Source organism: Folsomia candida, unplaced genomic scaffold (assembly GCF_002217175.1).
Source record: "Folsomia candida strain VU population unplaced genomic scaffold, ASM221717v1 Fcan01_Sc001, whole genome shotgun sequence".
NCBI lineage: Eukaryota > Metazoa > Arthropoda > Collembola > Entomobryomorpha > Isotomidae > Folsomia > Folsomia candida.
Genome location: NW_019091193.1, coordinates 17,495,499 through 17,517,940, shown reverse-complemented (window position 1 = coordinate 17,517,940; position 22,442 = coordinate 17,495,499). Strand labels below are relative to the sequence as shown.

The window sequence follows — 22,442 nt, the reverse complement described above, 5'->3', positions numbered from 1 at the left end:
ATTGTAATGTTATAAGAATGGAATTCAATTGTTTTACCGTGGACAACTAATTGTTGCGTGTATTCTTGGGTACCAAATGGGTTCTTTGCTTTACAAGTCCAATTTGAACCGTGTTCAAATTTAACGTGAGTAATTTGAAGAACTAACGCGTCCGAGTCGCCGATTCGGTGAATGCTTAGGTCAGATCGCAGGTCAGATGGATGTTTGACACCGGATTTGTTTTCCTTTCGGGGTGAAGCAGTAGTATCTCCAACAACTTGTGCGTTTTTCAGCCATTGCAATCGCATCGGGGCGTCCCCTTGGCTTACGACACAAGTTACAAAAATTTTTTCACCTTCTTTCACTTCTCTGGGAAAGCTAAACGGCACGACTGTGGGTGGCACTTTTTGTAGCGAAAATAAACAACCATAGTGAACAGAGAATCAATGTATCCGAAATATAAATGAAGCAAATCATGCTGGCTCAATTTTTCTCACCCACTACATTTAGTTGAAATCCTTTCCGGTCCGAGTTGCCCTTATTATTGGTTGCGCTGCATACGTAGAAACCGGCGTCCGAGGAACGATCGACGTCTTTCACTATGAGCGTCCCATCAGGCGACACCAACTGCCGTCTAGTTAAAGGAAGGGTTTGGCCATCTGTCACGGTGAACAATACTCAAAGTTTATATATATGCCCACCACAACCAGACAAAAAAAAATAAATTTTTTATATACGTCTCCAATATTTCTCAGATTTCCTTATTACCAGAAAACCCTACACTACTTCAGAACATTTTCGTATACACTGTGAATCGTTACCCTTCCCTGTGCCCAGTCCCCTGGATTTTCAGATATTTGCGAATTTTTTGGCTCCTTATTTCTGTCATGGTTCATCCTTTCGTTGGACTTTCTCCGGGCATTTGAATACAATATGACAAGGGAGAGAAACATGGTGTCAATAATAAGCTACCTTCATTTCATCTGTGACATTGAGTATTCTTTGTGAAATACACCCGTGCATATGTACGGGCAGCAGCCATGTGTGTATCAAAGGGAGAGGAAAGAGAAAGCGCGTTGGACTTTGTGAGGGCAGCTATTTGGTAGGCTATCCATCTCCAGAAGGGTGGAAAAGGTTGTTGGGTGTGAAATAGTATTGAGTGAGTGAGTGGATGGCGTAAGAAATTGCAAGGGAATCTGGTTACGAAAATGAAGTATTCAACTCGCCTTTTTCAAATGTTATAGAAGATATTGGAAATCCAGCAACAGGGCATTTTATCCTGAAATCCTTCCCAGCAACTGCCGTCATGCTGGCTGGCATATTTCTTACAATTGGAGGACCTATAATAAAAATATATTCACTCACTCAGTCACAGCATTTTCCTGGCAATACGAGGATATTCCTATCCTTGTATATATATGTACGTATATATTGGCTCCGTTCTGTTCAATATTCAAATTCAGCCTGGTAAAAGTTTCCTCCGGATGAAGAGAGAAGTTTATTACCAATCGTAAAACGCAAAACCTGTTATGTTCTAACTGAAGCAAGAATATTTTGAGGTCGCACTGAAATTTTTTACTACCAAGCAATTTTTACACTTGTCCTCTCACTATAATATTTATGCATAACAGTTTTAATCCCACCTGCATTTAACTTTAATGAATAAATGCATTAGTTCATACCGAATTTAATAATACTTATCTGTGCATCAAGAGTATGCGGCATTTTTCTCAACGATCCCAATACGCACACACTTAGATAATGTGTGTGGTGTGACAATGGGTGCTGATTTTTTTAAATAAAAAATTCAATATTGCGTTCATTTCGCAATTTGCAACCATTCTTCTGCTTCGTTCATCCATTAAGTAAGAAAAATGATTTCTTATTGGCACAGACATCGATTCCGACATCGTTTCATCATTTCATACTAGTTCGAACGTGAGGAAATCATCATTATGCTTTTTGAAAAGGTTTTTCCCAACCACCCGACACGAAGTAAAATAGTCCAAATAAGGACAGAGTAGCACAATAGAAGTAAAAATAATGTCTCTGCTTCCTCTTCCTCTACTCCCAGAAATTGGATTGAATATTGACTATTTGATGGAGTAAGTATTACAAATGTATACCGTAGATGTTCAGTCGAGCAGAATGGAAATTCGAACCAAGTCTGTTCGATGCTGTACACGTCCATTCGCCACCATCCTCCACTCGTGTCGACGTGATGTTCACATGGCTCACGACGTCTCCATGTAATGTGACATATTGGCCAATAAGCAATCTGAAAATGAGCAAGTAAAATCAACTAGAGTGAAAAATTTGGCAAATCAAAATTGTAACAAAGTATTCTTCGTGATGACACGTGTCCATGTAGATACACATGCAGACTTTAGCAAACATTTATTAATATCAATCTTCAACTATTTGTATTTCCACTCTCCGAAAGAGATCAAAGAAAAATTGTCATTAAACCAGATGACTAACTTGAACTGATTTCATGCTCAATATAACATCAGCTATAGACATATATATAAATATATATATAAATATGAGATTCGGGGACATCTTCTCATTAGAGAAAATATTTTATCATTTTTCTCAAAAAGTAAATAGCATACCGTTCGGATTGTGGGACAGGAAAGCTGTCCAAAGTCCATGAAATGTGCGGTGTTGGGCCAGCAGATGCAGAGCACTTCAAAGAAACTCCATGCTTAGGACTCAATGTTTGCTCAATGAATCGATACACCAGTTGCGGAGCTGCGTCTGCAAAATTGAAATTAATTCTTTGTTAAACAGGCTGCGGTAATCAAAATTCTTGGATAAACAATTAAATTCTATATGGATCTCAAAATAAGTTGTTAAATCTGCTGAGACAACCAGAAACTTTTCATGGAATTGTGCCCAATAGTCTCTAGTATTTGGCCAGGAGTGAAAGTTGAACGAAAAAACTTTCGCCAACCAAGAAGCAATAACTTCCAACCTTAAACGAAGGAAAGTTTCCTCTCTCACGATTTGAGATATTTTAAATTAAATGTGCTTATGAAATTATATATGAACGAGCTTCTTACGCGACAATAGATACATACTCTTTCATTTCTGTTTGTATTTAAGCTTGGATGGCATAATCAGACATTACCAGCAGGCAGATAAAAGAGCATGTATAGGAGTACGACACCAGGATTTATGTATTTGTATGTTATTCTTCCACCACATGAGAAAATTCCAATCCTCAAAACTCTGATCTTAACCCGTGAAAATATGACCAAAACTGACTACCACGGCGAGATGTACCCAAGTTGTTAAAATGTGTATATCTAGATACGGATGACTTGGGTGTTCAAAAGTCGTTCTTGTTTAAACTTGAGATTTTCGAGTAAAGGAAGTTTAGTTTGTTGAATGCAAAGTTTCAGGTTGTGATTCTGTCGGGGAAAAGCAATGCAAACGAACTTTGCCAGAGAGATGATCCGTATTAACGTTGACAGGAAATGAGAGATATGCGCCTAGGTACGTGAATGGATAAATGGATACAACACCCTGTGAAAAATGTTATTCTAATGAAGCAAACGCTGAATGGAATTAGCCAACAAATTCCAGGAGATTGAAAAATAGCAGACAGAGTTTTTGATTTCCGTGTGAAACATGCAACCTTCAGAAAAATACAGGCTTCTGGCTCTCATTAAGTTAATTGCAGGAAGAGGATTATGAACTTTATTCTGCGAGGGCATTATTCTCTCCTTCGGTCGTCTGTCTGGTGTAGTTAAATTATGGTGTAGTTAAGTGAACACGTCAAGTGCACCAAAAACTGTCACACGACAACAGCGTGGCCCAAGGCTTGAGCCCGTAATTACGTTCGGTGGATACTTTCACTGAACTTTCCTTTCCTCCAAACTTCTCTTTCTGCCGCATATACTATGTAGCACAGCATTGAGCATTAGGCATTCTCCTAAGCAGCAGCATCAACGTCGTCGTGGTGTGCGTGTTTCCGTATCCTGGTTGGCGATGACAGGTATTCTTGTTCCACGTATTTGAAAACGCTTGAACTGGAGCATTATGTGTGTCAAGTGTGGCGGGCAGTCAACGAAAGGTCTCGCTGTTCCTAAATTGATGCGCATAAATCCACTAATCTAGTTGGAATTTGTAAAATGCTACATTTATGTACAGACAGATAGAATAAATGGCAATTGTTTTCTACGAACTTAAATTAGTGATAATTGTCTCAAACGTGTTTCCTTTTATTATGCTGCATACTGTTCAGTTTCGCCATATCAAAATCTTGAATGATGTTTAGGGCCTGACTGAGGACGTCAAGTTTTACCAAGTATTCGAAGTAAATGCCAGTTGAGTAAGTTGATTCAAGTGACAGCAACGAATTATGCAAGAGTGCTGGATGCAAGGGAAAGTTTATGTGTTTACTTGGAGAAATCGCTTCAAATCCAAACTGTAAACAAACTGAGTATCACACACAAGCCTTCGCCAGCAACAACAGCCAAACCAACTTTCAAATTTTGCAGCGGACAGAAGTACCAGCCGCATGTGCAAAATCTCAGCTTTGTAATCACTGGGAAACCCTATTTTAAAGAATCTTAAAAAGAACGCTTGGGAGCCACTGGCTTATTTAGATTGTCGTAAGTGGAGCTGTTGTTCCTTGTGACCAGATTTGTTTTTTTAAAAAAGGGGAAGGAATTCAGCTCCACCAAAACTAAATATGTATACACATATATGGGTAGATGTACTACATACGTATATAAAGTAATGGGAGCATATGCATAGATCAGTAACAACATACATACCCCCAAGTCTCAGCTCAGCAGCAGCTTGAGCCATGTCCGAATCGAATTTGACAAAACATTGGTAAATCCCTTTGTCTTCGCGTTGGACATTGGCAATTCGCAGCTTTTCTCCCGACTCTGTGATCGACAGCCGTGGGCTCGACCGAATTTCAATTACTTTCAATTCAATCCCATCCTTTCTCCACGATATTTGTCTCTCGGTCGACTGGTCAGTTTCCTCCGGGCTATTTGTCCAGCATGTGAATTCTGCACTTTTACCAATGTCCATTGTCAAGACCGGGGGGATCACTTGAACGGTGAGTGGACTTGTCACCACCTGCAATGGAAATTTCAACAAAAATAATGTACATGTATCAATATTGTTGGTAAGTAAGTTAGGAAAAATGAGGGTGCATCTATGTATCCAACTAAACATTTAACTTTATGCAAAAGTCTCCATAATAATTCATATTCATCTACAGCGAAGCTGGTTTATGCAAAATATGTAATTTTAATTAAAAGAGCCAGCATCAGAATACATGTGCGTACATAGGCTATCTGCAACGAAATAACTCTCACCAGCATATTCATAGAAGTATGCATTGGAATTCTGGGGCATTCGCTTTGGACAGGAATACAAATTTGGTATTTCTGATGTCTGTCTGCCGCTATGCGGCTTTATTCCCTGCGTATGTACACACGTGTGTAGGAGAGGATGGGGGACGTATGTGATGGAATTTGACTCACCAAGCGAATCTGAAAACTGTCTGACCCCGAAGTGTTGTTTCTCCAACAAACATAAATGCCTGCGTCCTGTAGTCCCACGTTCTCTATTATCACAGCGGACTTACGAATCCGAATTCGCTCCGTTTGTCGAAGACTTTCCAATCCTCCATGAACTCCATTGCTTCGCATCCACCTAAGTTGGAAGGGAAAGGCATTTGTAATCAGTGTCAACGTGCGAAAGTATTTAAAAGCAACATTGTTGGCGAGCTTACACGTAGAATGAATGTTTTTAAACCATTATTACGGTCGATCTACTATTATTGATATCTATTTGGTTGGTATCATTCTATGCAAAGATTATTTATGATCATATATTTGCGATATGCATATAATGTAAATACATATGTACAAATATAAGTCATAATTTCTTAGTCACATGTAATTTTAATATGAAAAAATTGGTTTATGATTAAAAAATCCTTAGAGGGCACTGACAATAATTCTCCAGTCCATTATATCCACCTGCTAAATCGGTATTGTCAAACTACATAGATTCAAACTTCCAATATGATCCAAGAATTTGGATGAATTTGTTCCATGTAGTCCCCTCCCTATCTACTAGTACAAAATACATGTGAGCCTATCTTATGTACCACTCATCCTCAGCTTCTCTTGCAAATAGTTCAACTTTTCTTCTTCCAAGTTTAAATTCAATTTTATTTTATGCGTCGGCTGATGAATATTCATAAGGCCTAAGCTGGCATGTCCCCATCAAAAGTTTTCCTTTCTGGCATCAGAGCTTATAAACTCGAGCAGTGCTCTGGTGGGTGGACACTAATGTGGCGGACACATGTTCTCTTACTCAACTAGTTTAGACTTCAAAAGTTGCTCAGATTCGATCAAATACATACATTCTGCATAGCTCAATCATGACAGTTATTCAATCCAACTTTGGAAATCAAATCAAACGTAATTGTTGCTGGAACAGGTTCTCAACATTTGCTGCGTCCCTGCACCCCTTTTAAAGCGACCAAACTCAAAGGGTGATTGCAAAGTCGCTTCAACATTAAGCAAATTTCAGAGATTATCATAAGCACGCCAAACTACTAAATGTCATCAAAGGTTGCATTTCCATATTTCTTCTTACCAATGTGACGGGGAAGGCGAGCCGTCCGAAAGACAGAGCAAAACACCCACGTCGCCCTCCCTCAGTCTCAGTTTTGAAATCCGTGAGGTGATACTGGGCGGAGAATCTGGTTTGGATTTACTACCTCCTGAAAGTCATCATCATCATCAATTGTGACCGGCAGTACCCCTCCGCCTCTCGGCTTGGATGTGCTTTGGAGGAGTGAAAGCAGGAACCAGGTAGCAGTCGTCGAAAGGGTTGAGCCCGATCAACCAGAGTCATTTATTTCTCGGAAGAAAAGGGCAGTTCAAAGGAGCAGGGGAACAAAGGAGAGAGCAGAATAAAGGAAATGCTGGATTTCCTACTTCCTCCTCGTCTTCCTTCCAACCATCGCCCCAAAACTCTTCTAATTTAATACCCACCACAACCAACCACTACATTACATTACTCCATGTGCTATTATAATGCCCTCCTTCTCATAATCCAAACTGCTTCTACCACCACTTTTAGAACTACTAGTCTGAGTACTTACCGGGGCACTTTTGGTTATTGTGTCGAATGAGTGGGTCAAATTGGGAGACTTAAGAGTTTTACAGAGTGGTTATGAGACATTGAAAGTTTTTTGCTGAGTTGACTGCACGTACCTTAAAGTCGACTAGCTACGTGTATGTACATATGTATGTAGGTCCACATGCACGCATGCACGTATATGCATGCAAGTCTTACTTATAAAGCTAATCTGGGCATGATGGTTTTTCCATGAACAAACCACTGATCATATAAAACACTCGAATTATACATATTTAATACCTATAATTGCATGCATTGTGCCAAAAACCAAATGGTTTCATATGTGTGAGTGTTCAAAAAAGATATTGGGTTGAAAGGTGTCGACGCATTTTAATATGTATGGGCAAAGCAATATGAATTTGAGAAATAAAATTTCATTTTGTTCCATATGCATATGGATTATTTACACGTGAGTAGAGGACGTTGAGGCGTGAGAGGAGATAAAATTGGTTGGTATCAGGGCTGAAGTTGCAAAATGTGGAGAGACGAGTCGGAAATTTTACCAGGAAGCTGGAGGCGAGCAGAATTTTCACTCAGGGTCGTCTCTCCAGTCAATTTATTCACAGTTCGGCATCGAAATGTTGCGAAGGAATCATTTCTGGTAACGTCCTCAATCAGAAGTTGGCCTGAGGGAGTCGTAAAGTACCTTCCACCTGCGACAAATAAATGCATCAATATCAATCACTCACTCCAACCAGTCACCATTCATCCTCCATCGAAAATAACTCCAATCTACTCAAAATCAAATTGAAAATTACTGCGGTGGCACGAAATTCGTCAACGTTTCTTATACGTATAGCTCATCAAAAATACTTTAATATATAAAAGTCTACCAGTCTTTGTAAACTCGGTTATTAATGTGCGGATTTGTGAATCGATGGAACTTCATGCCCCATCATTGTGATTTTGAAGTTTTGTAAAAGGCTTGCTATGTATCATCCTTGTTCTAATATAAGAAAATACGTACGCGGTGTAATGCGCAATAACGTATGTAGTCACTAAAAATTCATGATACAACAAGATTTGATGTTGAATTATGTTTGAAATCCAAAGAGAAATTCAGAGTGTCTGAGTTTATTTGCATGAAATTCAGCTTGTTGCGCTTCTTGTAACTAAATATTGCTTAATTATTACTTAATGTGTAAGCAAGATTCTTCAGCAAATACTGTTAAGAGTAAACACACTGATTACCTGCTCCAGAATGTGGAAAAATGTTAAGTAATCCATCCTTTATCCAGGAAGTGACAGACACAAAGTCTTTGACCGAATCAGGGATAACACAGTTGAAGAGAATATCACTCCCCTCAAGACCGAAAGCATCCTCCGCCCGGACTTCGTATCGTTGGTTTATGACTGCAAAAGGAGCGATAGAACAGGGTTATTTATTTAACTGGTTAATATAGCGAATATTTAAATTAGTTCCAATGTACATATGCATCTATGTGACAACATCTAACAGGGCTCTATTTCTTTGAAATTAAACATATATTTAAATAGATTAGCTAATTGTCAGCAAGAAGGTACTGTACTGAGTATATGAAATCCCCGTGGAATGTTCTCAGGTTGAATAAAATTGTAGTCTGATGCTATAATCATAAAACATTTATGTTTGCAAAAGGAAAGTATCAAAACACGCTATACAAACAGATGTACATACACACGTGCACATATGTATGCTTCATGTTCCATTTCGTTCCAGTCTTTTTAAAATTATTTCGAGCGACACAGAAACACCACAGAACAATGCAAAACGTATGTAATGTTCATTTCATGGAATATGAAATTTGACAGGTTCATAAATTACTAGTTTGCTAATGAATGAATCAATACATATTCCATTGTAATCCTTTTTGCACCCAAAAATAGATTACCATGAAATGGAAGAGTGTGGAAGCCTTATGTTAGCTTGATCTCGCCTCCCTATTTCCACCTGAAGTCAATTGTTTGGTGAAATACTATGCTTCTGAATTTATTTGGCAGTGGTCACACTCTGTTTTCAACTTGGGAAAAAATTGCACATGTTCACTTCAAACAAACTGTAAAGCTGGGTGCTGGCTGCAGCTTTGTAGAGTAGAATTGACCACAATTCAGTTAGTTTCTATTCCAATCCGAGTCCGAGAGAAAAGTTTACATAAAGCTCTAGAGTTCGTGGGGCGACAATCTCGCAATTGGTGCTTCGTAGTCGGTCAGCACAACCAATTGGACTTGTATTCATTCGTCCTTCTCACCAACCAATTTCATAGTCTCGATCACACACCACGACCACACCATACAATACTACACATCGTACTTACTGGTTTATTTGATTCTTTGAATTTGTATGCTGTGCTGCGTGTTATTTGATTTCGTGAAAGTTTGTCGGTTTCGACTGGCCACTCGAGTGAAAATGTTCCACAAATTTTTGTGAGTCTTTGCAGATGGTTGAGACAGATGCAGATGGTTAAATAGCAAAGCAAATACATTTTGTGTCAACTTTGTAAAATTTGAGCAATGTGTATCCATTGAGCCATTTTCTTTTGCGAAAACCTAAAGTAGCATTTCACTTTATAATCCGGTAAATCCTAGTATCTACATTGCTAAATTAAAGGCAAACTGTCCGAATTACAACTATATTACATTTAATTTTACCAGTCTCTCATATCCTCCGTCTGCATAAATAAATTGATGAAAGCAACTCTGATATCTAGTTGATAGTCGTATCTCTCTCTAATTAGATAAATTCATGCAAACACATTGTGACCATTCGAGAACCAGGAGATTACTTTCAAGTAAAAAGACACCGGGTTGGAACTGGAAATATTTAGGTATCGGTTTTACATGATTTAGAAAAACGTATATACGAGGAAATAAATGCTGGCAAATAAACTCGTCCGAAAACTACATACATATCTACATTCATGTCTCCAACTCTCTAATAACAAATACATAGTGAAATAAGTGAAATATACAGGAGAAAATAACTTTGTTTTGTTAATACGACTGTACAAGTTTGTGACATCCAACTTAAAGTATATTATGTACATATGCACATGTTTACGTGTGTAAGTATTTTCCATGAGCAGCAAAATACTCTATTCCCAACTTTCTCGAGATATTCCAGGCTGATAACAGATGTCAAGTCATTGTGAAAATACGTTATTTGCATTGTCACCCGAACTTTGAAGTGTTTAGTCAATGAATAGCAAGTAAACACGGATTTGAAATTGCAGTACAGCCATAAATCACGAGTTCCATTCCTCCAAGAGTAAGATAACGCAAGTCATTAGACCCGCATTCAGTCATTGCTTACCAGCTCTCACATAAATATCCAGACTTCTAATCTTCCCATTGGAATTGGAAGCAACACAAACGATGATTTGATCGTGGACATCAGGTCGGTAGAAGGACACGGGAAATGGTGGGAAGTGGATCGTTCCATTCGAGAAAATCTCCCTGATTCCAGAATAGCTGAGCAGAGGTTGGCCGTCCTTTTGGCTCCATTGGACTTGCGGTTGCGGACTACCTTTAACATCGCAATGGAGAACAAGCCCTGAAACGAAAAGTAAATTTTATGGATCCTATTAGGAAGAGAAAATTTTACTACATTCGTAAATAAATATGTAGCATGAATTTTCTACTTATTTGGTAAAAATATAGAAATATATAGAAATCGTCAAATCAGAAAATATGCACTGGAATGAAATAATGTATGTATTTTAAAGGTAAATACATATATGTCGATCCTCTTAACATGAATAATTTTGACCTACCCTGTACATTCGTGAAGTAATTAGATCGACTCGGTTCTTGCGTGAATTGGGGACCTTCCGTGTCGTAAAGTTCGCCCAGGATTATTGGAAGCCATCCTGAAATAAAAATGTTGTAAATAAGGTTAATTAATTTCTCAACTAAAATTGAAAGCTATGAAAGATCTATAGCACGTATATACATATAAATACTTTTTTCCTGCGAGTCGAGTCAGCAATACCTACGTACGTATGTAATACTCTAGCCATTCACAGCAATAATCTCGCGATATTTTATAAAATTATCAGCACTGCTTGAACATTTTCTTAATGAAGGATAGCCATGTAAGCCCTGAACAATTTTTGATGTTCCTCATGAACTAGAGCAATGAAATATAAGACCATAACAATCAAGTGAAAGGAACTTGTGCAAGTGGTTGGTGAGGGAGAGAAAAGGGAGGTGAATGCCATGCACGAAGGTATGTACAAGGCTCAAAGAGGAGGAAAATTTCTTTCACTAATTCAATTAATGTAATCCAATAAGTTTCATTTCAGCTTCAATCTGCACTCTGCAGAGACGATGGAGCTGGAAATAATAAATGGCACGCACCTCAGAACTCGTGCTCTCTCCGCTAAACATATTCTCATCTTGTTGGACCAAACTTTTCGGCAAGTTAAATAGTTCTGTTCATACTTATCACATTTCAGAGTAAACGTCAACTCGTTTACATTAAATAGGTCAAAATCAGATTCGAAATGATACCCTTAATAATTTTGAAAATCTAAAATCCTCGGAATTTCTGATAACTTTCAAACCAAAAGAACATTAAAGCCAAGAAGACTGGGTGGAAATTAATGAAATACAAACCTTGTGCAAATGACAGTATATAAATAGTACATGTCGTACATGTCGTACATGTCGTACCTACAAGGAGAAAGGCGAGACTTGAGAAATGCACACAATAAATGAATTAAATAAGAACACTGAACCGATCCGGTTTATTTGGTTTGGCGTATGTACATAAGCGAACGTGGTGCAATTAATATATTGAGCAAATTATTATGCATCAAATTTATGACCAAACCATAATTCTCGACACTTTACTGCAACTTTTTTTTTTACTATATTTGATATACACACATGTCAAAAGTTGGACTAATTTATTCAATTTAAACAAATTGAGTAAATCTATTTTTTATTCATTATCTTAAGTAGAGCTACATTATATTCATACAATCTGGGCTGGACTAATCAACACTTGAATTAATGAAAGATAAAGCTAACAGTAAGATCGAATTTACATATCTCATCAACTTTTACATCTCAACTTCAATAAGCTACATACTTGGATACAAATTTAGTTTTGACTGAAAACCCAAATAAAAGTGAAAGTCTGTGCAGTAAGAACATACCCAGTAGGCAAAAAGACAGCGATTCTCTGCGATTTGGCAACTATATGCACCCACATCAAATCGTAGTTTGAATAGTGATGCAATTCAGGATATGATTAAATCTTTAGAAGCATATCATGGTTTATTAATGTCATAAACAAAGGTGTAATTTATGTGGATGGGTAGGTATTTTTACTCAAACGGGATGATTCGCCCATATATCGTCAATCTATCGTCGACAAAACATGCATAAATACCGCCCAACATACATAACAACACGAAACCACTTTCTGCATTGTTGACATTAATCGTAGGAAAAAATATGTGTCCAGCTCCGTGAAATCCTACCAAAAGAGTAGGAAAATGGTAATGGATTCTGGTCCTTTGTATATCTGTATATACCGATTGGATTGTGCTTGTCTTCTTGTTCAAGTTTTGTTTGAGAGGCTAGAATTGATATTCAAGATTTGCATCTGGTTCTGATTCCTGGATAAATTGGATCTCGACTTTCTCGACTTTCCCTCGACCATCCGACCGACCCAGTGATTTGAAGCTGGTCTGGTCTGGTCTCTGCCTGTCTTTATTGGCCTGGTTAGCAAATGGATCGAGCCTCTTAAAGAGAGAGCCAACCACCAATTTCCGCTACGTCTTCCTCCCATTTACGATCCGGATTCATGCAAATGATTCCCGTCTCCCAATGCACTGGGACAAATACAGTAAGCCGAACAAACCAGTTTTCTATTTTTCCCTGATTTGACTAGTTTTTCTATTTGTTCCTAGTTCAATTCCAATCTATTTATCTGTTGAGTTCAGCATCGAGTGGAACCTGAACTTTTCTCCTTACGGGTTTTACCCATAGTTGTTATACATTTACAATGGCAGTTGGATCCAATTTAAAAAACCTACTCCAAGCAACTTTGCGAGGCCTTTTAAGACGGCATTATTACATAAAAGCCAGACTCTAATGAACGATTGGCATATAATTTTTAGCCCGGACTAGGGCTTATGTAATCGACCTGTCCGTCTGTCTGTCTTTCCATAACTCTCGAAGGAGTAGGCTGAATTTTACCAAATTTGATACAGACATGCATCTGGGCATCGACCGAGTTCGAAGATGGGTTAGTGTTTCTCACGGGTCGGGTTCTTGCAAATCCGAAACCCGAACCCGAACCCGATGCCACTGATCCGAAACTTGAGGGCAACCCGAACCCGAAACCCGTTTGCAACGATCCGAACCCGAACTGGCGGATCAAATCCGAAACCCGAACCCGAAAAACCCGAATATATTTTAACTTTAAGGGGTGACTGGCTTTTTAGCTAAAAATTCTTTGGAAGGTTTCAAACAAACAATACTTCTGTAAATATGACCGAGGAATTATAATTAAGCACATTTCTGCATAAGTACATAAACTCTTAATTCCTTGACCATAATAATGCAATCTCAAAAAATCGACCATGAATAATGGCTTTCCGTGACATTCAGAAATTTTTAAATCAGTTGAAAACTGAAAATGATTTTCAGTTTCAAGTTTCCAATATTAAAGTAAGCTCAAGCTAAATATTTTGCAAATTTTTGATAAAAAATATATTTTATTTTAATATTCAAACCATAACACTAATTGAAGACACTTGTGAAAAGAAGTTACGACAATTAAAAATTTGAATTATTTAATGAATTACTGCAGCATAACCGTCGTAGCAAGTTTGGTTAACACTTTATTTTCTTTTTTAATGTTTTCGTGTTCGTTGTGGCAAAAAGTTCTTGTTGGTTCGGGTTTCGGGTTCTTAGTCGGAACCCGAACCCGACCCGAACCCGAAATTTTGGGATCACATTTCTCGGACCCGAACCCGAACCCGAAAGTTTCGGGTTCAAAAATTTCGTATCCGAAGCAGGACCCAAACCCGATCCGAACCCGAAACCCGAAGTAAGAACCCGAACCCGTGAGAAACACTCGATCAAAAAACATTTAGACCAATGAGTGGTACCCTGGACACGACTATCACCTCGAAAGTATCCCTTGTTAGCTAACTTTTAATTTCAAATTCTTTGATGAGAAGCCACTAATTGTAAGTATTACCGTGCCGGATTTCATGTTTTTAACGCAAATTCTAAAAATAGATATGGATAACCGCATCAGATATAAATTTTACCAATTTCATTTCATATTGTTCCATTAAGACCCATTTGCAACCTCTCTCCCAAATTTCACTTCGATATGACGATTTTGAAAAATCAGTATGGGTCACCCCATAGGGTCCATCAAGATTAAAATTTTTCCAACCTAAATTCATTTTTGTCTGTTACAATCCACTAGCAACCTTTGTTCCAAATTTCAACTACCTACTACAAATTTTAGAAATCCGTCGGGTCACCCTATCGGGTCTCCCAGGTTTAAAATTTCTGAAACTCCACTCCAATTTAAACGCTTTGAGGTCAGTCGCAATCTTCATACTAAAATTACTTAAAATTATTACTATAGATATTTCTCAAGCTACAAATATTTTACTTACACTTAAATAATTTAACCTGCTCTAAAGGTTCTTGGTAGTTAAGGGCAACGCATTTGGATGGAAATGACCCCCACCGGCCAATTACTTGACCGATCATGCCCATCTCCGAACTCATCCTTACTTTTGACCCGAAGATGAAGTGTGCAAAATTTCAAGTCGATAGCTTTTGTTTAAAGAGAGTTATCGTGCGCACAGACGGACGCACAGACGGACGGACAGACAGACATCTTGGTAAATCTATAAGGCCATCTTAAAAGGCCTAAAAACCCAATCGACATGTTTAAAAAAACTTCATCCATCATTTTGAGATTTATTCCACGAAATAAATTTGCTTGCTTCGTTGTACTCTTCTGCCCTGTCGCGAATTTGTTGAGGATTAGATTTCTGAAGATGCTATAACATGGCATCTTTCAACTTTTCTTCTGTCTAATATATGTATATGTATTTATGCATATCCAATCACTTGGTTGGTGCGACATATTGAGATTTCAAGGGGACGATGAAAAAGGTGCGAGACAAAAGAAGTAGGAGAAAAGCCAACAAGCTTCTTTCCGCCAATGCATGCATGCGTCTACCTTGGAGTAGATTGATTCATGGAGGATTGGGAAAAATGCTGAGGCAGCACACATGAGATTTTCTCCATCTTTCGAGACATCCTTCTTATTCATATTTGAACGTTTTTATTTATCCTCAAGTCGCAAATGGAACCCTTGTGGTCTTGTTCCCTATCCCACAAAACATAAATTCATGCAGAAGGAAAACCTCTTCTCGACAGCCAGATAAAATATGGTGGAAAACAAGTGTTTTTACAATTGGAGCATTTGAGCGTGTTTATTAGTTACATTATGATCGTTTAATTTTTGTACTTGGTATGTACAGTAATTGCATGGAAGGCAAAAATACCAAACCAATATTTGCGCAGCGTTATGTACTTCACTTTCCTGGTGTTTGACCCAAGCTGATTGTTGGTCAGTGTTATAATAACATTTGGAACAAGTAAACTTTGCGAGAGGATTAAATTTTGCTCTTTTCTTTGCACAGGTTTTTATATGTTGCATATATTGCTCATTAATTGGAGTGTAAGCCGGGCAATCAGGACAATACATGATGCGACTTTCGAAAGAACCTTTGCATACCGTAATGTGTTGAGACAGGTTTACCTTTTGATTTGTCCGAAACCCACAATGGTTTTCGCATTTATACGGTTTTTCATTCGTGTGAATCATAATATGCCTCCTCATTTGTGAAGAGCTAGTACATTTTAGCTCTAATGTGCAATACGGACAATTTGAAATCCTTTGATGCATCAAATCAGGAAGCTGACATTCAATTTTTGAGGCATGATTTATGTTTGGGTGTTCATCCGATGCACAACGGATGATGCATTTTAAATTGATGTGGTCGCTAAGATACAAGATTGCATCATCATAATTGGGTTCGACCACCAGGTTGAAGTTCTTCATAGATTGAGAGACTATTACGTAATCCAATCTGGATTTATAAGTATTGCTGGAACCAAACGCATATCTGGTGAAAATTGTTTCTGGCCATAGTTTGCTACACACATTACCAAACTTAAATTCGGTGAATTTGCCAATACATTTGTCATAAAATATACATCTTGGATCCGAAGATGTCATTGCTGGAACTAAATCAGTGTTTAACTTCATCATATTAAAATCACCGATCCAGACAGCATGTCTATTTTTCAATTTATTGGATAACTGACCGATTGTCGTTACCCAATTTTCCCGTTCAGTATCTCTTACACTATCAGCATTATGATAGCATGGGAGATAAACATTAACAAAATAAATTGGATTGTTTTCATTTACTGGATGTCTTACATTAATCATCATTATTCTTTCCTTATTTTGCGTGGGTATGTCGGGAAAGCTTTTACTCATATTCGTATAGGTTACGTCGAGATCCTTTTTGTAAAAAACACAAACTCCATAGCTCATGTACCCTGAATATTTACCCTTCAGTGCACTGTGGAATTTAGCGTTAAACCCATACTTAAGAGCCAGAGCCTGAATTTTTGGCTCTTCAGATGAATTCAGTTTCGTCTCTTGTATGAAAATTAAATCGCTCTCGGTCCAAGTAGGCATCATGCATTTAATTTTGACCTCATCGATTCCGTTAGCATTCCATGAGTCATAACGAAGAACGGAATCATTAATGTCCAACTTCATTATTTTAGGTAATGACATTTTGAGGAAACAAATTCCTTTATGAATAACCGCACAAAGCAGTAATTTATTAATACCACACAAAGTAGTAATATATTAATACCGCACAAAGCAGTAATTTATTAATACCGCACAAAGCAGTTAAACATTACTAATGTATAATGTATGTATAAGAAATAACTAAAATTAAATCCAGGTGGCAAATCCCGATGGTTATCCTACAATACAAATAATGAATAATTATACATATTATTAAGTATCCAGATAGATAGACAGAAAAAACCGTTCTAACCTGTACTCTTGAGGAAAAAATGCGAAAACTCGAAAGAATACGACTTGTTGTGTTGGCTGATAAACTTGTTGTTGATACGCTACCTTGGCGATGGCTGGTTGGGCGTAAGTCGCAATGGCGGGTTGGGCGTAAGTCGCAATGGCGGGTTGGGTGTAAGCGACGGCTAGCGCCATAAGTCGCTACTGGAGCAGCAATATTTCCAGCGCTTGCTGTAGCGATGAAATGCGAGAAGTCCGACAAACTGTGAACAACAAATTATTAGTATCACTAATAGTAGGTCCAACAACACACAAAAATTGATTTTTTTGGCTTTTCTACAAATAACAACAACGATTAATTGATAATTAATTACAAATTACCAGAAGTTTTCTTCCGGAGGAGAGAGAAACGTTCACCCTGTACGTGTGTTCAGAAGAAGTGAGTGAGCGAGCAGCCGTGCTGGCAGGAGCAGTGGCAAAAACGTTACTCCGAGTTTCAGAGCCCGCCACCACCACCACTGCTGCTCACTCACTCACTTCTTCTGAACACACGTACAGGGTGAACGTTTCTCTCTCCTCCGGAAGAAAACTTCTGGTAATTTGTAATTAATTATCAATTAATCGTTGTTGTTATTTGTAGAAAAGCCAAAAAAATCAATTTTTGTGTGTTGTTGGACCTACTATTAGTGATACTAATAATTTGTTGTTCACAGTTTGTCGGACTTCTCGCATTTCATCGCTACAGCAAGCGCTGGAAATATTGCTGCTCCAGTAGCGACTTATGCCGCTGTGCCAGCCGTCGCTGGTAATTTGTAATTAATTATCAATTAATCGAGTTGTAAGTCGTAGATAAATAAAAATAATATTTATTCGTGAATTTTGTACAGATATTTCGCATCATATTTCTCGTGGCCATCATCAAATCGTCCCCGTCATCTCGTCACACGTTGTCCAAGGTAAGTCGTTTTTTTTATTTTTTCTCGTTGAATTCAAATAAAGCAAGGTTAGCAAAGAATTTAATTTTAGTATTATTCTTGAATATTCGACATCATCGCAGTCCTATTCAGAGCAGCAGGCTTCGGATTCGTATTCGTTTTGTGGTGTCTTCTTCTTCGTCGTAAGTCGTTAAAACTATGCAATAAAGCTAGGGTAGCAAATGGATAAAACTAGGTCTCGTTTTTGTTCAGTTTCAGATGGATGATTACATAGAACTGAACTATAAAGGACAAGCCGGCGGCCTTCGACGTGCGATCCTTGGCGATGGTGGTGGTCGAGGTGGATCATTTAGAGGCGGTCGAGATCGTGGATTTGGTGGGGATCGAGGTGGTGGCGGATTCAGAGGATTTGGTGGATTTGGTGATCGTGGACGAGGTCGTGGCGTTTTTGGAGGTGGAGACCGAGGCGGTCGTGGTTGTGGCGTCACCAAAAAAGGTAAAATTTCTTTTATTAAGAATTATTTGTGTATTTATAAGAAGAGTTTTTACTTCTTTATTTTTGATTTTAATATGAATAACTTGTTGTATTTCATTTCAGATAAGCGAAAATGCGCACTTTGTAAAGAGCGTGGTCATCTTGCCAAGTAAGCAAAAAACGCCAGTGTTATAATGAATTACTCTAATTGGTTCGCAAATTTACATGTTGTTCGATATTCAGGAATTGTCCATTTTCTGAAGAGGAAGCCAAGAAGAAAAAAGCAGCTGTTCTGCAAAAGCACGCCGATACAGCCGTCGCAGCTGCTGCCAAAGCTATTGCTGCTACCGCCGAAGCTGCCACTACCGCCTCTTCTTCTACTAGCGCTGCTACGACTTTGTCTGCTGCTTTTAAGGCACCATTTGCAGGATGGAAGCCAGGGTTCGTCATGCCCCCCCTGCCCAAACATAATACTGATGTTAACATGGATTAGTGTATAATTTGTGTATCTCCGTTACATAACCACACTGTTTTTCTTAAATTTTTTTATTAAATTTGATAATAAATGATTTTTTCACCAAATTTCCAGTCATTTCATAAATTAAGAAAAAATTGGCGTGGAGCTTCGCCCATGTTTATAATTTTTTGCATTTTTCCTGTCATTTCATAAATTAAGAAAAAATTGGCGTGGAGCTTCGCCCCATATCAGCATTTTTGTCAATATTCCTATTCGTCAAATTTTTTTTGTGGAATGTGCACCTCCATATTTCGCAATTTGTAGGAATTATGCTACACGTTTCATGCTAAGAAAAAGGTTGTTGCTGATGTATTTGTTCCAGAAAACTGCAAGATTGTATTGATACGGTTAAGGGTGACGTGATTGATGTGATATTTATTTAATAGTGATTGCATCCTTTGATTGGCATTGAGTTCTTAACACCCTTTCAGTTCATCTGCATACGTACTATAATAGTGGAACATTGTGCTAGTAATTTACGTTAGAAATGTAACAGGGGGGTTTTACGTAGGTATTTAGACGATTGCATATCAATGGAAGAACTGTTAGTTGATTTTATCCACCCAGATACATATACGTAGCATTGGCCAGTGATCGGAGAAATCTGTCAAATTCGACTCACCACATGCTATACGTATACTCGAGTATGTATGTACACACAAACGTATGTACAATACGCAGGGCAGTGCACAATTGTGGGAATTGAGAAAGAGAACACTTTCTTGAAGTGATACAGCATATTGTGTCGGAGAAATCGGAAAAGCCTGCTCGCTATAATGGATTGGTCAAAGAATGTACTCTGCTCGACAAGGAAATAAGTGATCTGGCAGAGTGTGAAACGAGATAGGAATAACTCTGTTCTCTTCAAAGAAGCTTTGTGTGTATTTACCATAATATAAATTTGAAAATATTGGACTTTTAGAATGAAATTCCACTCGAAGGAATGGAGTACCGGAAAAACGTGTGATCACCCACATCGATCAATCAGTGTCTCTCTCCGATGCTGAAGGAAAGTAATTCGTCTAATCGAGCCTTCCAGGACTTCTCCGTCTGAATTGAAGAGCAGGACAGTTCATACAAGAAAAAGGCACTATATTCCACTTTCTCTCTCTCTTTAGTACCACATATGCACATATGTATGCCTTGGAGCAATGTTAAGCAACTTAAACCCTGAATCTAATCTATCCATGAACACAAAAGGAACATACTGTATTTTCTAGCCAATTGCCAAATAAAAACCTTGAAAAACAACACAGATGTTATAATGAAATACTGATAAATATGTCCTTGTACATTCTTTGAAGATTTGATTAAATTTCGTAAAAGGGTTTATACCAATACAAATTTTTCATGCATCGGATGATAAAGTACTAAATTGATACTGATTGGTCAATCATCATAAATTGGAAATCTTAGCAACGAAGGTATACACATATCTACAATCAATTTGATCAAATATTTTTCTAGAGGAGGCGTTCCAAAAATTTCTTGTTTCAGGATTGCACATAGTGAACATCACAGAGTTAAAGGGTAATTCCACTCGTGGAATTATTTTTATAAAGAACTGACAAATACTTTTGCAAAAGGCACCTCTTGAATTCCAAACAATGGATCACTCATTTCCAGTATTGTTTTTGATAATTTTCCTATTTTATCAAAGTTTTGTTCTGTGTCGTCATCATGGTAAAACTGGTATGTGACGAATACTTTTCCCACTGACACACCTTGTAATTTTGATTTTAAAATATTTGTATCATAAACGTAGTCGAGTTATTTTGCAACGTGTGCGACACACTTAACTCGAGCGAAACTGACTGCTTCCAACTGCCTGACAAAAAGAAGTACAGTATTCGGCAGAAAATGGGAGTTCTGGGTAAGTTATACAACATACAACATTTCGTTCTACTTACGCACTTACATGTCCGGTTTGCAGTGTTGATAAGCAAATTTCAAGTGACATGTATTTTCGTCCAATATTTTATGTAGGCTGGCCGGTTTGCTACACGATCAAATCTCTGGATAAAACAGTTGCGCAACGCGGAATGATTCAAGAATTCGATGGAACTCCGTACTGGAAGCCAAATTTTGATGGTTGCAGAACTTTTTACGATGACAATTTAGAACTGAAAATGGAGGTCTGCATTTGTATAACAGACAACTGTAATGATAAGTAAGAAAGTCTGCATTTGTATAACAGACAACTGTAATGATAAGTAAGAAAGTCTGCATTTGTATAACAGACAACTGTAATGATAAGTAAGAAAGTATCAAGAAGTTGGAGAAATAAATAGCATACGGGAATTTAAGACTATATTAAAATGTATGTATTATTATTTCCTTCTAAGAGCCTGTCCAAATTTCTTAATTACTTGGTTTAATTCAATTTCATTGTGCAAAAGCCACAAGACCAGAAGAAAGAAGGACAGGCGGCAATTTAATTTGCAATTTTCCTGCGATAATTCATTCTCCTTGGTCGAATATTAGACGAGGCGGAGGAGACCACTATTATATTAGTTTCAAGATTTCATTTCCTTCTTGACTGCCGCAACCATCGTACTACTTTCACATCGCTAATTACGTGTTTCTTCAACCAGGTCAATATGCGTCAATAACCCGAGAGAATGAATAGGAAGGCAAGATTTGCTTCTAGAGTCTGTCTCCGTATAAAGATTTTAATAACTTTACATCAACTATATGATGCATACAGATACATCCTAATTCTAGTAATATTTCCCAAAAAATTCGTGGCAATTTTGGTGAAAAGTGAAAGTAGATCTTAAGCAACGTTTACGTTTACAATAGAAAGAACATGCTCCAGGTAATATACTTATTACGCAAATCTTAGTTTCAATGTATGTAAATGTTAAATGAGTTTTTAACAGAAATAAAATATTTCTAAATAAACGAAAAATTAAATCCGAAAAATCGTAATACTTCGGTGATGAGGATGCAATTGAAGGAACGAAATAAATTCGGTATTTATAGGCTTAACTGCTGCTATTAGAACCTTACTTACAAATACATCTCCATCACGCTTATACAAAAATTCACGTCAAAATTATACTTCTTAAAATTCAGTAACTCTGGCATTTCCATTTCCCAACCGATTTGAATACTCTTAAAGCATAAAACATGCATACCGACGCGGATAAAAATATTTGTAATGCGTCAGTTTGCAAATTCTAATCAATAATTTCATATGCTTCAAACTTCTATGATGCTCAAATTTGAGGTTATAACTTTGGTCATAAGGGTTTT

General features: G+C 37.7%; 3 protein-coding genes across 8 annotated transcripts in view; 2 read left to right on the top strand and 1 right to left on the bottom strand.

Annotated features, from left to right (window-relative positions):
• Positions 1–22,442, bottom strand: part of LOC110843395 (Down syndrome cell adhesion molecule-like protein Dscam2) — a 50,521-nt gene that overhangs the window by 16,747 nt on the left and 11,332 nt on the right. For 4 of the 5 annotated variants that reach the window (XR_004833798.1, XM_035846961.1, XM_035846962.1 and 1 more), the window contains exons 3-14: positions 10,917–11,012; positions 10,457–10,696; positions 8,359–8,520; positions 7,671–7,820; positions 6,619–6,745; positions 5,493–5,664; positions 4,767–5,082; positions 2,595–2,739; positions 2,106–2,257; positions 1,206–1,319; positions 477–638; positions 38–382 (exon numbers count right to left, since the gene is read on the bottom strand). Coding sequence is in view for 4 of the 5 variants with exons in the window: in XM_035846961.1 (XP_035702854.1) it covers positions 38–382; positions 477–638; positions 1,206–1,319; positions 2,106–2,257; positions 2,595–2,739; positions 4,767–5,082; positions 5,493–5,664; positions 6,619–6,745; positions 7,671–7,820; positions 8,359–8,520; positions 10,457–10,696; positions 10,917–11,012 (2,181 nt within the window). In the remaining variant the exon portion in view is untranslated. The remainder of the gene's footprint in view (positions 1–37; positions 383–476; positions 639–1,205; positions 1,320–2,105; positions 2,258–2,594; positions 2,740–4,766; positions 5,083–5,492; positions 5,665–6,618; positions 6,746–7,670; positions 7,821–8,358; positions 8,521–10,456; positions 10,697–10,916; positions 11,013–22,442) is intronic. The other variant, XM_035846963.1, reaches the window with a different exon arrangement.
• Positions 18,142–19,187, top strand: LOC118434147 (rRNA 2'-O-methyltransferase fibrillarin-like). The gene is made up of 4 exons (XM_035846965.1): positions 18,142–18,374; positions 18,445–18,688; positions 18,791–18,836; positions 18,911–19,187. Exons 2-4 carry the CDS (start codon positions 18,451–18,453, stop codon positions 19,158–19,160), a joined length of 534 nt encoding a protein of 177 aa, XP_035702858.1. The 5' UTR covers positions 18,142–18,374; positions 18,445–18,450; the 3' UTR covers positions 19,161–19,187.
• Positions 19,529–21,721, top strand: LOC110863433. 2 transcript variants are annotated; one of them, XM_035846966.1, is made up of 4 exons: positions 19,529–20,608; positions 20,682–20,876; positions 20,950–21,057; positions 21,171–21,721. In XM_035846966.1, the coding sequence occupies exons 2-4, from the start codon at positions 20,792–20,794 to the stop codon at positions 21,356–21,358; spliced, it is 381 nt and encodes a 126-aa protein (XP_035702859.1). In that variant the 5' UTR covers positions 19,529–20,608; positions 20,682–20,791; the 3' UTR covers positions 21,359–21,721. The 2 variants fall into 2 exon arrangements, with proteins under 2 accessions (XP_035702859.1, XP_021968432.1); XM_022112740.2 differs by having other exon boundaries at positions 19,529–20,876.

What these genes read in the sequence shown, in the direction of transcription:
- LOC110863433 (XM_035846966.1), top strand. Translation starts at nt 20,792, where the DNA reads ATGGATCACTCATTTCCAGTATTGTTTTTGATAATTTTCCTATTTTAT. An exon ending in TCGTCATCATGGTAAAACTG is followed by an intron (nt 20,877 to 20,949) that starts GTATGTGACGAA and finishes TCATAAACGTAG; the next exon opens with TCGAGTTATTTTGCAACGTG. An exon ending in GCAGAAAATGGGAGTTCTGG is followed by an intron (nt 21,058 to 21,170) that starts GTAAGTTATACA and finishes TATTTTATGTAG; the next exon opens with GCTGGCCGGTTTGCTACACG.
- LOC118434147 (XM_035846965.1), top strand. Translation starts at nt 18,451, where the DNA reads ATGGATGATTACATAGAACTGAACTATAAAGGACAAGCCGGCGGCCTT. An exon ending in TTGTGGCGTCACCAAAAAAG is followed by an intron (nt 18,689 to 18,790) that starts GTAAAATTTCTT and finishes ATTTCATTTCAG; the next exon opens with ATAAGCGAAAATGCGCACTT. An exon ending in GAGCGTGGTCATCTTGCCAA is followed by an intron (nt 18,837 to 18,910) that starts GTAAGCAAAAAA and finishes TTCGATATTCAG; the next exon opens with GAATTGTCCATTTTCTGAAG.